This window comes from Anguilla rostrata, chromosome 12 (genome assembly GCF_018555375.3).
Source record: "Anguilla rostrata isolate EN2019 chromosome 12, ASM1855537v3, whole genome shotgun sequence".
Lineage (NCBI taxonomy): Eukaryota > Metazoa > Chordata > Actinopteri > Anguilliformes > Anguillidae > Anguilla > Anguilla rostrata.
The window spans coordinates 2,330,628-2,344,618 of NC_057944.1; the positions used below are offsets into that span (position 1 = coordinate 2,330,628).

Genomic DNA, 13,991 nt, shown 5'->3' on the forward strand with positions numbered 1-13,991 from the left:
GCTGAAGAATTGTGCCAATTAGCAAATCCAGTTGCTTGGAACAAAATACTGGGGAGGACTTCCACTTTCTGAACCTGGATTTTCCACCTCTAGGCTAAAACCACGGCTACTAAAACAAGTTCGTTTAGAAACATAGTAATGTAGCTTATATATTTTTCCCCAAAAAATTTATTTATTTATGTATTTATTTATTTATTTATTTATTTATTATTTATTTATTTATTTATTTATGTATTTATTTATTTTTGTGCACAATTATTTTGTTTAATTGTCTTGGGGGGCAATTGCATGTTTGAATTAAAACCACGCCCTGAATCTCGCCACCTCTTTATTACTAGTGGTCCCTATCCATCATTAGGCCTGCTATACCCCTAAAACGAAGGAGCAGTGTTGGGCGTCTGCAGTTGTGCAAGTAGTAAAGATGGCGGTAGGCTGCTTCGGCATTTCATTTCAGGACCGTACATTTTCTTTTTCTTTTAGCCTAATTAATATGAATTTAAGGTAGGTCTGCATCTTTAGTAGACGTACTAAGGAAATGTAGTCGGGTAAATACTTTCTGAAATCAGTTTTACGGCGATATTCTGGAGTATTATACATTGCTCACTGATTCAGATGTAACTTGAACTTCAACTTTTTCGATCAGACTTAAAAGCATCTTAAGTTATTGGTATTTAAGGGAATTCAGTTGCGGCGACTCGGATGCGGGTAAAAATGTGGTAAATAACGGAAAAACCTCACTACTGCTCGCATTTTAATGATGATAAATATAAGAAATATGCTTATTACAATGCGCGTTTGAAATCTGTGCATTTCCATTTAGCAGCTTAAATCTCTGTATTTCCATGTATTTCACTGTGGTTAAATGTAGCTAGTGGGTTGAAAAATGAAAGCTTGTAGCAAAATGTCGGCCTTTCAGTCGTGTGAATAGTAGAGTGATTGCACTATTGTTGCCTTGTCCAGTGCATGTGTCCCGACATTTTTATTTCTTAAACGCTTAATCTTTAAAAAACCTCCGACAATAGAATGCGCGTGTTTCACGCTCCGCTTAATTTTTTAAAATCGATATTATTGTCAACCCGCCATGTCTCGTTAAGGTGACATTGCACTGGTGGGGGTTTGGATTCAACGCACTTGCGGTGCGCTTTTGGAATTCGAGAAATGTAACGCTGGAGTTGTTTATAAGAGCCAGTGCAGACACGTCAGCACGTAACTTAACTTTTTTCACAGCGTTGACTATGAAGACTACTCAAACCTGTTCGCCCGTGGATTTTTTTCCCTTTCTGCATAGCACGCCTAACTCGCTGTTCTAAACGCACAAAGGTCATTGTTTTTGCACATTTTCCCCTCGTTACCGCATGTTGCAGCCTATAACCGTTCTAAACGTGGCGGTGCCTTTCTTCTATACCCACTTCCAACTTTGCGTATCTGGATCTAAGGTCTAAACTTTGGAACTCTTTTGAATTGTTCAAAACAAGTTTTTTGCTGTGCTATAAAAGGGGAGAAACTAACTATGTATTGGGTGCTCCATCGCCTTGTATCGACGTAGTTTGGAAAAACATTGCTATTTCTTGTGAAATTCACACCTGTTCTGGTCTAATGTCTGTCTGTTGTCTGCCATATAGACTCTGTACACTCCCCGTGATTTCTGGAGGTCTTACCCAATCCTCATCTCGGCTCAGTATAGCGGGGCCCGGATAACGGTGGACCCTTCCTTCCCTGGCTTTAAAGGGGAGGACAGCAGGGAGACGGACTGCTTCCTGTCTGACTTCCCTCTAAGAAAGGTTAGCTTTCCATGCAATGAAAAGTTTCTAAGCATGAAATGCAATGGTGTGCTTGCATTGGGCAATTCCTCGAAGTGCAGTCTTTAAATGTTAAACTCAGCATTTTTTGTTATTGTTCAGTGTTTGATGCCAGGAAAGTATTGGACTACTGACCTGTTTGCTTCTGTAGTTGTCATGTAAAATGAGAGGTTTTTGTTTTCCTCTAGGTACCTGCTTTTGTGGAAAATGGCTTCTGGATCCAGGAGGCCAGTGCCATTGCTAATTATGGTAAATTTATCTGACATCAGAGCACGTTTAAAAGATCAGATGATAAAGAAACCATATAATCCTTCACAATCTTGTTGATTTCTTTACCGGTCTTTACTTGCCTGACAAGCCTCTGAGCACAATCTTGTAACTTGAATAACTTAATGATTTTGTTGGCATTGAGAAGCCGTGCAATTTCAGATACGCTGGTTTTCTGTATTGCAGTAGCCCATTTATAACACCAGTGGGCAGTGTTGATGCATTTAAAATCTTATTAAACTGGTTGTCCAAGCTGAGTTCTCTAGTCTGTTTTGTTTACCCAAATCAGTCCTGATCCCAAGAGCATCGAAATCAATTTTGCGTTTGTGTTTGCACACTATCTTCAGGATTTCTCAATCCATACACTTATTTCTAAAATCCTGGAAAATATAAAAAGTATATAGCTAACTTTGTGCAGCATAGGTCCATAGTTTGTTTTCCACTTCATTGGTTGTGGGAATTACACATTATGTGGTTCCCTTGGTCATGTATTACTTGTTTACTTTGTGTTGCAGACCGTCAGTATGTACTCATTTGCCTGTGAAGAGCATATAAACTGAAATTTGCCTCCTGTTGGGGACCGCGCAATTCTAATGCGTTCAGATTTTCAGATGGTTTGTCTTTACATCATGATTTCTTTATATATTTAAGTGCTTTTCATAATTTATAAATACTGTTGGGCCAAATGGAAGCATTCATTTTTTCAAATTTGCAAGATGTAAAATTCTGTTCTGCAAATGCCTCTTCTGCTTTGGATTGGTCGATTTATTAATTTTTTATTCATTGATTATTTTTTTTTTAGTTTTGTCCACTTCCTGATACTGAAGTAGATGTGATAAAACACCCAAAATATGGCCAACAAGTGTTTATTATGCACATTGTTGCTGAACGAGTCCAGACAGTCATGGTATTCTCAGTACTCGGGCTGTGATGACACCAGTCTCCTTCCTGGTCCTTGGGTTTAATTTTAACCCCACTTCTGCCCGTTTGTTGCCCTTCGTGTCATTGGCTGAGCTGCTCTGCTTCCCCCTGTGATTGGCTGCATCGCAGGGATGAGCCTGCTCTGCTCTGACCCTGTAGATCCAGGGGTCAGTGTGGTGAGCTCTGGGGATTTGTGCTTTGTGGCATTGCTGTAGAAAGTGTCTGTGCCAGTTAAAACACAGGGGAATGCTAGCTAGCATGCAAAGCTTCTCTAGGTCCCCACTTTTTGTAATTTGTATTTGTCCTAATATTGTAGCTTGTTCTTCCTTGTTTGGCTCGGCTTAAGTTAGGTCAGAATAATGTTCACCGCGTGAACTGAACTGTGTTCTTGGCTATAAATAGCTGTACGAAATGAGTACTGTAGCTTATCAAACCTGTGTTTCGTAGTTGTCCATGCTATGCACTTTTGTACGTCGCTTTGGATAAAAGCATCTGCTAAATTAATGTAATGTAGGTCTGCGCAGTGTCTTGTTATGTCTTGTAACGTAGTGCAAATGCAAATCTGCACACACTGTCCTGTTCTGTGATTGGATCATTTAACCTATGCTTCCTAGGCATAAGGTGTGGTCTCATTTAATGCAAATGAGAATTTCACCGAATGGAGCGCCAGTCAAACCTGTGTGTCTGACAGTAAATTGATGAACATGGTAGAATTTATTTGTGGCACTTTTGGGTGCGATTAATTTTGGTTCCCCCACCCCCCCCCAGCTGTCGGTGGTGCTGTTGGACCTCCGGTGGCATTGTAAATCAGTGGGCCCGTGTTGGTTACGTGCCGGGCGGCAGGGTGGGTCCCGTTTCGGTCTGTCCCACGCCAGGAAACCCCCCGCCCTTGATGAGGATGTCCTGTGTTTACAGAGCGGCCACGGCACCCTATCCACCGCGAGAACCCGCCCGAATCGCTCAGGAAATGTTCGGCAAGGCCCCCCTCCTCTGTTCACCCAGAGGTGGAAAAGCCCAAGGCCTCACGGGAAGAGCAGCTGTTATTGGGGCAAAAATCTGCTAAAGTCTCCCCCCGCCGTCGGGCCTTCCTGTGCTGCTGCTCTCTGAGGCGACGAGCCGCTCGTGTGTCCGGCAGCCTTTCGGCTGCTAAGCACGCGATCTGTCTGCAGACGTTTGTGATGTTTTCTGAGTGACAGCTCGGTGTGAGCGGCTCTTGGTGCAGATTTTTTTTACTTTTTGCTGTCCGATTGTTGTGCGAAAACGCAGCAAGCCTCATTCTCCTTGTTTAGCCGAAGATCCGATACAATGCGCTCAGTATATGTTTGTTTGGCCGGGCTTGGCCGCCTCGTCCCGCTGGGTGTGGAATAATGGCTTTCTTTGTGGTGCTAAATTCCTGTCCCGTTTGAGCGATGGGATGTGCTGTCAGGACGGAGGGTGGGCTGGGGAGTGGGCACTGCAAAACTTTCCGTTCCACCTTTCAGTCAACCCCTTTGTCTAAACTGCTTCCACAGTGGCTTTTTATTTGGATTGTTCTGGAAGGGTATTGGCAACAGAAGTAGTCTTGATCAGCTGGGGGGGGGGGGGGGGGGGTTGAGGTGGCCTGCCTGTCTGCCCCAGGTCGGCATGCGTTTCACTCTACTGGCTCTATCTCCAGACTGATCCCTGGTCAGTGTAGTGTGTGATTGTACTGGCTCTGTGTGTATCTCCAGACTGATCCAGGGTCAGTGCAGTGTGGGATTGGACTGGCTCTGTATCTCCAGGCTGATCCCAGGTCAGTCTGATTGTACTGTGTTTGTTGCAGTGGCCAGTGATGTGCTTCGCGGAAGTGGCCCTCAGGACCAGGCCTTGGTGCAGCAGTGGGTGAATCTTGCCGAGGGGGAGATTGTTCCCTCCATGGCCTCCTGGGTCTACCCTGCAATGGGCAGGGCCGCCTACAGCGAGAAGGTAAGGGTGCTCACTGTCAGTGCAAATGTCCTGTGCTGAATTTCAACTGATTAGATCTGCGATTTGGGATGTTGCTGCTTTTCTTTGAATGCCAAAGCCATATTGTGTGTGCAGGAAGGTGGTACATAGGGGTTCATCTGGCTGTGTGCTTGCCTTGAATTCCAGAAATGCTGCACAACAATCTCTTCTATCTGTACTCCTGGTTGGTGGGCATTCCAGAACTGTACCCTGAAGCGTCAGCGCTAGTCCTGAAGCCTGAGAGCCACAGCAGTGTCCACTGGCCCTTAGTTTAAATTCCTGGGCAAATTAAGATGACTAAAATAACCAGATGAGGTGGCGTCACCATGTAATCAACTTTATTCATGGAGGTACTGAGTCATGACAAATCAGCACGCCCTGTCTTTCTCCAGGCCCGGGGTTGAAGAGTGTTCTGCAGTCACCCTCCCAACTGAAAACCGTACCGTGTCTCAGTTTACTAGCCTGCCGCATGATTCCCCTTTTTACCAGCCTGCTGTATGACTCTCCCCTGGAGCACAGTCCTAGGCCTGTACATTTAAAGAATCTCACCGAAGTGTTGATCCAGCATCAGTTCTGCCTTTTCGATCATATTTGGATCCACCCATGTGGATTTAAAATTGTACTTTTGTTATATTCCAGGGATTCCTTCAGGCAATCGCATGGCAGAATCAGTTATGAAATTGTACCACAGAGTGGCTATTTGTAATATTTTACAAAGCATTGAGTTGACCAAATACTGGGAGAGTGACAAGGGAAGTGGACATGGAATGTGTCCCGTACTAGCACTTGGAAAAAAATTTTTGAGCAGATTAGGGCAACCATATCTGCTTTACACTGCACACAATTCTGCATAACTTCTGCATAACCATTTTAATAGCAAGTCATGCAATGATGCACTGACAGCTGAAAACAAATTAGTTATGGCCCGCGATCTGTTGGCCCAGAATCCACCAGTGGATTGTGAGCAACATCACCACACCCTCAAAGACTCCAATGAGGACACGGTAATATTAAAGACAACAACAAAGGGGCGTTATCTATCTAAAGATGTGAAACGGTCTTATCAGCCTGCATACCAGCACAGTGCATGTTGCACAGTCTCCCTGGCAGCCAGTGTGCAGGTCCAGAACCCACGCCCATGTGAAGTGGTGTTTGATAGTCCAGTGACCAATCCCTCGCAGATGTTCCAAAATGGGAATTTGAGTAATTATTGACCTCTTGTTGTAACCTGTAACGTTTTCCCAAATCTTCTTTAACTAAGCATAATGCTTAAAAGCAGGCGGTTTTACCAAGCTCATGGTTGAGTTATCCATATCGTTAGAATCATCAGATGAATCAACCTGCACTGGCTCCTGACAGACTATCTAATTAGGCTGCTCCGCAAGGGTCCTCTGGCACTTATTTTATACTTATTATTATTATTTATCTATTTATTTTAAAAGTGTGGTTGCTATGCGATGGTTCATGTGTCTCCTGAAGAGGGTTGCCAGGCAAGTGTGTGTTTCTCCTGAGCACCTCCTGTCCTGGATGTTGGCAGCAGGACCATGTCATCATCTCTACCTGTAGGGGAGAGGGAAGAGCGAAACCCAATGACAAATTGCAAAAACACCTGAGAACTGTTGAAAAAGTAACATTGGCTGAGGTGTTTTCACTGGTGGGAAGGCCTTGCCCCTGAAGGCAAATTCATGCTAGTGACACCCATTCTGAGGATTTTTCAGTTTGGGCAGGCCCTTCGCTCCACTGAAGGCAAATCTTCATGCTACAGCTTACAATCACATTCTAGAGGATTCTGAGCTTCCCCAACAGTGCCCGACATCACTAATGCTCTTCTGGCTGAGTGGAAGCAAATCCCTGCAGCAATGCTCCAACATCTAGTTTAAAGCTTTCCCAAGAGTGGAGGTTGTTTTGGAAGCAAAGGGTGGACCAACTCCATATTAATGCCCATAATTTTGCATGAGATGTTTGATGTCAGGGGTTCACATACTTTTTGCCAGGTAGTGTATTTTGTGTATCACTTTTTAAATGTGCTGCTGCTCTAGTCTATTGAATATCTGCTCATTTTTCCCACGCGCTCAGGGCTGCCTGCCGCGGCAGGCTATGCATGGCAAATTGTGGTCGCTCACTCACTCATGGACAACCCAACGTTGTCACTATGTCCCAACGTTTAGTAGGACACATGCGCAGGTGCATCTCCCAAAATCACCACTTCGAACGGCACAAGATTTTTAAGCATAAGCACAGCTTTATTGCCTAACGTTACTTTAGTTAACCTAGTTAGCTCGTACCACCGATACAGATGTATGGACACACGGAAGACAACAAATAACGTTACAGAGGTGAGGAAATGCCATAGTTAGCTAGCTATATAGTTTTAAAGTTTTACTCATGACACTATGTGCAGGTGCACCATGGGTCTGGACGGTTTCGTGCTTGTTAATGCAATTCCCACTTCAAATAAAAACTAACATCCCCTATTCAACATCAACATACTACTGCATGTTTGTGGTATTAAAAAACCACGCTGAGTTTAACATGGGTGTTGCTTGTATATGCTGTCAGTTATCTGCATTTAAATTGGTGGTGGTTACTTTATCAAGGTAGATGAGTTGGTTGGTGCAATCAAGTGGTTAGATGTGGCTTCATTAAAAAGGTTGTTCTCTTGCTGGTGGAGGACTACGATTGGAGAGAGCCTCAGGCACTTGGTGGCCCTACCTATAATCCATGAGGTCATGATATGGACAGGAAACCTGGATCAGCGCTCATGTGATAAGGCGCTATAAATGCTTGGCTTGGTGGTCTTTGGTAAGGGCTTGGGTCATTCGGTACTCTAGAGATTTGGTTTGTGCCCCTTCGTGACATCTTGTTTGCTCTCTGATAGGCCAGCGAGAAGGCGAAGGAGGTGCTCCTGGGACTCCTTTCTGTGCTCAACCAGCACCTCCTCCCGCGGACCTACCTGGTTGGAGATGCGGTAACGCTGGCGGACATCTCTGTGGCCTGCGCCCTCCTCCTGCTCTTCACACAGGTGCGCTGGGGCGGCTTTTATACGAGCAACCGCTGGCGTTTACGTCAACCTGCGGGGAGTTTGGCCTCAACGTGTAACAACCCTTAAGGGCCCTCCTGAACTATTGCAGTGATACCGATCGTGCTCAAGGCAAACGGATATGCGTCTGGATTGGTACACACGCACACCTATTGAGTGTTGAAATTGTGTGCGTTTGCAGGCGATGGAACCCTCGATGCGGCAGGTGTACCTGAACGTGACGCGCTGGTTCTGCACCTGTGTCCACCAGCCCCAGTTCCGCACTGTGCTTGGGGACGTGGTGCTGTGTGAGACTGCAGCAGGTAAGCCCTGCACCACCCAGAGCCTGAGGTTCCGCCTGGGAGAACGGTCGCCCGTCGGCTCGAAGTCGGTGACCAGAGCCAGTGGCGCTCGGCAGTAAAATAACCTCTATCCAATAACAGTGGGTCAAACATAGGTGTTGAAACCCACTGAAGCCCTAGAGCACATGGGTTTTTGTATTCTACAAGCTACCTTACTTTGATGGTGCTGGTTGTTTTTATATTGTCCATTTTAATGTGGGGTTTCATGCAGTCCCAGGGAAGCTCAACGTTACCCCAGCAAGCTCTGAGGAGATCCTGAAGGCCCCCCAGCAGGAGGAAGTGAGTGTGAAGCAGCACCAGCACCAGCAGCAGCAGGAGGAGGTGCCGCAGCAGGCAGAGGAGCAGAAGCAGCAACAAGTGGAGGAGCAGGAGGAGCAGAAGCAGCCGCTGGTGGAGGAGGAGCAGAAGCAGCCGCTGGTGGAGGAGGAGCAGAAGCAGCCGCCGCAGGTGGAGGAGGAGCAGAAGGAGCAGCCGCAGGTGGAGGAGGAGCAGAAGGAGCAGCCGCAGGTGGAGGAGGAGCAGAAGGAGCAGCCGCAGGTGGAGGAGCAGAAGCAGCAGCCGCCGCAGGTGGAGGAGGAGCAGAAGCAGCAGCCGCCGCAGGTGGAGGAGGACCAGAAGGAGCAGCCGCCGCAGGTGGAGGAGGAGCAGAAGCAGCAGCCGCCGCAGGTGGAGGAGGACCAGAAGGAGCAGCCGCCGCAGGTGGAGGTGGAGCAGAATCAGGAGCAGCCGCAGGTAGAGGTGGAGCAGAAGCAGGAGCAGCCACAGCTGGAGGTGGAGCAGAAGCAGCCGCAGGTGGAGCAGAGGCAGGAGCAGCCGCAGGTGGAGGTGGAGCAGAAGCAGGAGAAGCCGCAGGTGGAGGGCCTGGATGCTACTGAAGAAGCTCTAGCAGCTGAACCCAAAGCCAAAGACCCCTTTGCCTCTCTGCCCAAGAGGTACAAACCAGCCTGAGCAAACTGCCATTTTGTCTCAAGTCACATGAGCCTTTTCTGTAGGGTTTTATTTAACCTTCAAAAGAACTGGGCACAGTGGTCCATGACTGATTCGTCTTGATGTGGAAGGAGGTAATTGGGCTGCGGAGCTTGACGCAGTGGACCTTGTTTGCATACAGATTAGTCACATGACATTAGTTATGGCCCATGCATTGGCCCATGCCGTTTAGTCCCGGGGGGCCGGGGCCGTTTAGTCCCGGGGGGCCGGGGCCGTTTAGTCCCGGGGGGGCCGGGGCCGTTTAGTCCCGGGGGGGCCGGGCTGTATCTAAGGGTTTGACTGCCTCTGCTCCACAGCTCCTTTGTGCTGGACGAGTTCAAGCGGACGTACTCGAACGAGGACACCCTGAAGGTGGCGCTGCCGTACCTGTGGGAGAAACTGGACCCCAATGGCTGGTCCCTCTGGTACTGCGAGTACAAGTACCCTAGTGAACTGAGTCGGGTGTTCATGAGCTGTAACCTCATCACAGGTGTGTGTCTCCTTCCCAGAAGAACCCACAGAACATCTGAGTGATTTATCCTTTACAATAACTAACTACTGAAGCTCTTTGGAGAGTTTGAATTTGAGGATCTCTAGGGTGGTTCAGTTTTGAATGTTGCGACTGGCTATATTTCCACATACCCAGAGTGCTATTGTTTTAAAACATTGTTTCAACATTGTTTTAATGTTGACACTGCATACTTGCTTGAGAGACATTGCTGTTGAGGCTTAAAAAAATGTATTAAATTAAATTTTCTGGCTCTTTGAGTGCCATATGCATTGGTCCTGTTGATGTTTGTTGCATTAGTGAGCTGTAGTGGATATCTAGAAAATTTATCAAATCTGTTAGGCTATCTGGATGGATAGATGGCACTCTGGTAATAGAGCCATTTAATGTTTGGATGAACTGCCCCTTTAATGAATGAGCACCTGCAGTGCTGCTGCATGGTCAGCCATTCACAAGTGAAACTGGAAAGTGATGTCACTTTATAATCCACTTGTAAGCCACTGGCATAATGGTATATTGCCCAGTTTTAGTTAATAGTTGTAATACTTCTCTGTTTTTAAATGGATGCTTTTAAAGATTAGGTCTTGTTAGTGGCTATGTGGTTAATGCTAGTTGCACACTCATTGGACTTAGACACTGAAGGCAAGCCCTGTTCTAACTATACTGCATATTTTAAGTTCAGTGCCATTACTGCATTAGAGCACTAAGTTTTATGGGTTATAGGCAACCTCACTGGCTCTGATGTAGTTCTGACTGTTGGCAGTGCTGGAAGGGGACAAACTGCAATGTAACATGGTGGAAGGTTTGCCCATCAAGCTCACTGTTTGGGTGTAGCTCTCCAGGGCAGGGGAGGGTCCCCAAAGGGAAGTTATGCTCGATGACCTTGATCTTTAATTGTTGGGTCAGCCTGTTCCCGTGAGGGGGTGGTGAGTGGCTCTGAGCCCGACTGTGTGCTCCTGAGCAAGTCTGCGCAGGGTCGCCCCAGGTCCCCTGATCGCTATCAGCTCAGGGCTCATAGCAGGCTCATAATTACATGGGGTGTGTGGTCTGTGTGTGCGTGTGTGTGTGTGTTGCACTTTAATTACCAGCCTGCCGGTGTACCCATGGGCAGGCATGGTGACGAGGGTGCAGACAGCAGTTAAGGTGGGCCCCCAGGAATCCCCCGGTTGGCCCCCATTCCGTGGCGGACCCTGGGGACCCCACCACAGGGGGTTGCTTGGTGTGGATGTTTGTGTTAGGGGTTTGCTTTTTCTAATTGGAATGGGAGGGCGTTGGGTGTACATACACAGGCCTACAAACTGCACCTTTATACACTCCATGGCCAAAAGTATGCAGACACCCAAACAGCATAACCATTTAACATCTCATTCCAAAACAATGGGCATTAATATGGAGTTTGTCTGCCCCTTTGCTGCTGTAACAACCACTCTTCTACGAAGGCTTTCCAGTAGATTTTGGAACATGGCTGCAGATGGGGGGCAGGTAGGTGCTGCAAGGTGCACACCATGTTGTGATTGGCTGTAGTGTTGGTGAGGAATGATAGGGGACTGGCTTCAGGACAGTGAAAGGGTCGAGCTGCCATGTAGCCCCTGATCAGTGATTCACCGCAGTTGTTGCAGTCTGCAGAAAAACATTTGATTCTCAAACCCAGGCAGTGACAGACCGCTCATTGTGGCCTCATCCAGTAAGAGGTTCATTGACCCCGCCCCCTCCCCTGTCCGAATTACTCAACTGCAGAAAGGGCATCGGGTGTGCCCCATGTGGGTGGAGCAACAATGTGATGTCATCATAACTGATATTAGGTATTCAAGCCATATTGATCTGAACAAATCCGTTGCTAATGGGAGTGTTACCCTGTGATGGCTCTCCCTGTTTCAGGGAGGTCTTGCTTCACAGCACCCAACCAGTAGAGGAGCAGCACTGTCTGGCTCCGCCCCCATGAGTCTCTTCTGCCCCCTCCCCTCAGGAGGCAGCAATGTGCTGGCTCCGCCCCATGAGTCTCCTTCTGCCCCCTCCCTTTCCCCAGGAGACAGCACTGTCTGGCTCGCCCCCATAAGTCTCTTCCGCCCCTCCTCCCCCTCAGGAGCAGCATCGGTGTCCCTGGCTCCGCACCCATGAGTCTCATTACGTTAGTTCGCCCCTCCTCTAGGAGAGCACCTGTCTGGCTCCGCCCCATGAATTCTTCTGCCCCCCACCTCAGGAGCAGCACTGTCTGGCTCCGCCCCCATGAGTCTCTTCTGCCCCCTCCCCCTCAGGAGCAGCACTGTCTGGCTCCGCCCCCATGAGTCTCTTCTGCCCCCTCCCCCTCAGGAGCAGCACTGTCTGGCTCCGCCCCCATGAGTCTCTTCTGCCCCCTCAGGAATGTTCCAGAGGCTGGACCGCCTGCGTAAGCATGCCTTTGCCAGCGTGGCCCTGCTGGGTGCGGACGGCGATAGCTCCATCTCCGGCGTCTGGCTCCTCCGCGGGCAGCGGCTGCCCTTCGAGGTGGGTGGCACAGTCTCGTGCCCGAGCCCCGGACCCTCCCCTGCAGCTCTCTAAAGGCCGTTCGTGCCGCTGCGCCGGGTTTGTCTGCGTACTGAAGGTCCTCCGTCGTGTCAGGCAGACATTGCCCTGGGGTTTCTGTGCAGACCGGTGTTTGGCTGGCTCTGGAGTTCTTCTCCCTGTGCTTCTACTGGATGAGGGGGGAAACGTGTGTTCTGTACAGGCATTATCGACCCTGGTCCTGATGCGTACCCCTGTGTATGCTGATCTTTGGTGTTGAAAGTTCCATAATATTTTGCCCCCTTGGCACCCCAGAGAAACGCTGACTGCTGGTAGTGGTGTGAATGCTATGTTTTGGGATGGTAATGAGGAAGGGCATGCATTTTGTAGGCTTATTTAATCTGATTTAATATGAGCTCCATAACTTTCTCCAGTCAGTATCCTCGGTTCGAGCTGTCCTGTACTTGGCTGAAACCTGTCAGTGTTGTAGGACATTCAGAAGGTGTCCCAGGTACTAATGCTCTCTTGCTCTGCGCTCACACAGCTGTGTGAGGACTGGAAGGCGGACTACGAGTCCTACTCCTGGAGGAAGCTGGACCCTGGCAGCGAGGAGACCCGCACCTTGGTCAGGGAATACCTGAGCTGGCAGGGAGACTTCAAGCATGTGGGCAAGACTTTCAACCAAGCCAAGATCTTCAAGTGAAGCTCCAACGATATGCATTTCCAACCACCTGCCTCCCCCCCCCCCCAAAAAAAGCACTTTAATAATGATAATAAAATGACTCCTCTGGCATTCCATTGAAGAGAAGCAGTGCCTTTGTGTGGCGTATTGTCCGGGATTACCCAGCCTGCCCTGCTGTAATGCTTGCCTGAGCAGAATATTACACAGGTCCTTGTCATGGTATGCCACAGTGTGTGATTTGTGTCATGGATTGTAGATCTAGTCAGTTGATTTTTGCTGCTGTGTTCTCTGGTCAAGGTCAGAGCATAAACGGCAAGTGAATTCCCCCCTGATGGTCACATGACCCTCAGATTTGACACTGATGTTTTGTATGTATTAAGTGCTGAAAGACCTGAAGCAACTTCTCAGCCCTGATCGTCATGTAACTGAATGTCCTCTACCACTGCTGTGTTAATAAAGTGAAACTGCATTGGGCTGTACCCTGCGCCTCTGTTTCTACATTTTGGTGTTTTCCCCCTGCCCCTGCCAGCCCTTCTGCTACAGTCTAATTGAATTGGCCATTAATCCAAATAAATACTTGTCAAGGTTTTGCATTCCATCTGATTAACTTTGGGGTCGTTGGCCAAAATGAATACAACTTAACAACGTGGATTTGGATAAATTAGATTTTGATTCCATTATGGCAGTAAGTTTTTGGCTCTAATGAAGTTAAACAACATTTTAAATTGTCAGGGCTAGTTTTGATCTGTATCTGAAGGATTTCATTGCTTCGTAGACGACAGTGGTTACAGCCATTGGGCCAAAAGCAACCCCCCCCCCCTCAATAAAAAAGGCACGTCTGCTCATTTGTCCTTAATTTGTAGCATTTTTTTTAATTCTTGGAATCTAACCTCCCCACCAGTCCCTCCATTTAAACTGCAATTTTCTCCTCTTCCGCCCTCGTATATCCTCAGGGACCCTACAAAAGTCAAAAGTGACTGCACATCGCACACACAGCAGACACAGGTCACGCACCCACACACCA

The 13,991-nt window shown here is 47.9% G+C and overlaps 1 protein-coding gene across 50 annotated transcripts; it reads left to right on the plus strand.

Moving 5' to 3' along the window:
• The first annotated feature begins 319 nt into the window (after positions 1-319).
• LOC135235854 (elongation factor 1-gamma-like) lies at positions 320-13,446 on the plus strand. Of its 50 annotated transcripts, none has more exons than XM_064301784.1 (14): positions 320-427; positions 1,623-1,781; positions 1,988-2,048; positions 4,789-4,931; positions 7,828-7,971; positions 8,171-8,291; positions 8,542-8,867; positions 8,898-8,930; positions 8,964-8,996; positions 9,096-9,127; positions 9,185-9,262; positions 9,614-9,786; positions 12,164-12,288; positions 12,830-13,446. In XM_064301784.1, exons 1-14 carry the CDS (start codon positions 422-424, stop codon positions 12,986-12,988), a joined length of 1,593 nt encoding a protein of 530 aa, XP_064157854.1. In that variant the 5' UTR covers positions 320-421; the 3' UTR covers positions 12,989-13,446. The 50 variants fall into 50 exon arrangements, with proteins under 50 accessions (XP_064157854.1, XP_064157859.1, XP_064157863.1 ...); XM_064301789.1 differs by having other exon boundaries at positions 9,102-9,127; XM_064301793.1 differs by having other exon boundaries at positions 8,542-8,837.
• The last annotated feature ends 545 nt before the right edge of the window (positions 13,447-13,991 follow it).

Bases quoted from the DNA above. Each gene is read 5' to 3' on its own strand.
- LOC135235854 (XM_064301749.1), top strand. The intron at 1,782-1,987 runs GTTAGCTTTCCA...GTTTTCCTCTAG, and splicing joins CTGACTTCCCTCTAAGAAAG to GTACCTGCTTTTGTGGAAAA. The intron at 12,289-12,829 runs GTGGGTGGCACA...GCGCTCACACAG, and splicing joins GGCAGCGGCTGCCCTTCGAG to CTGTGTGAGGACTGGAAGGC.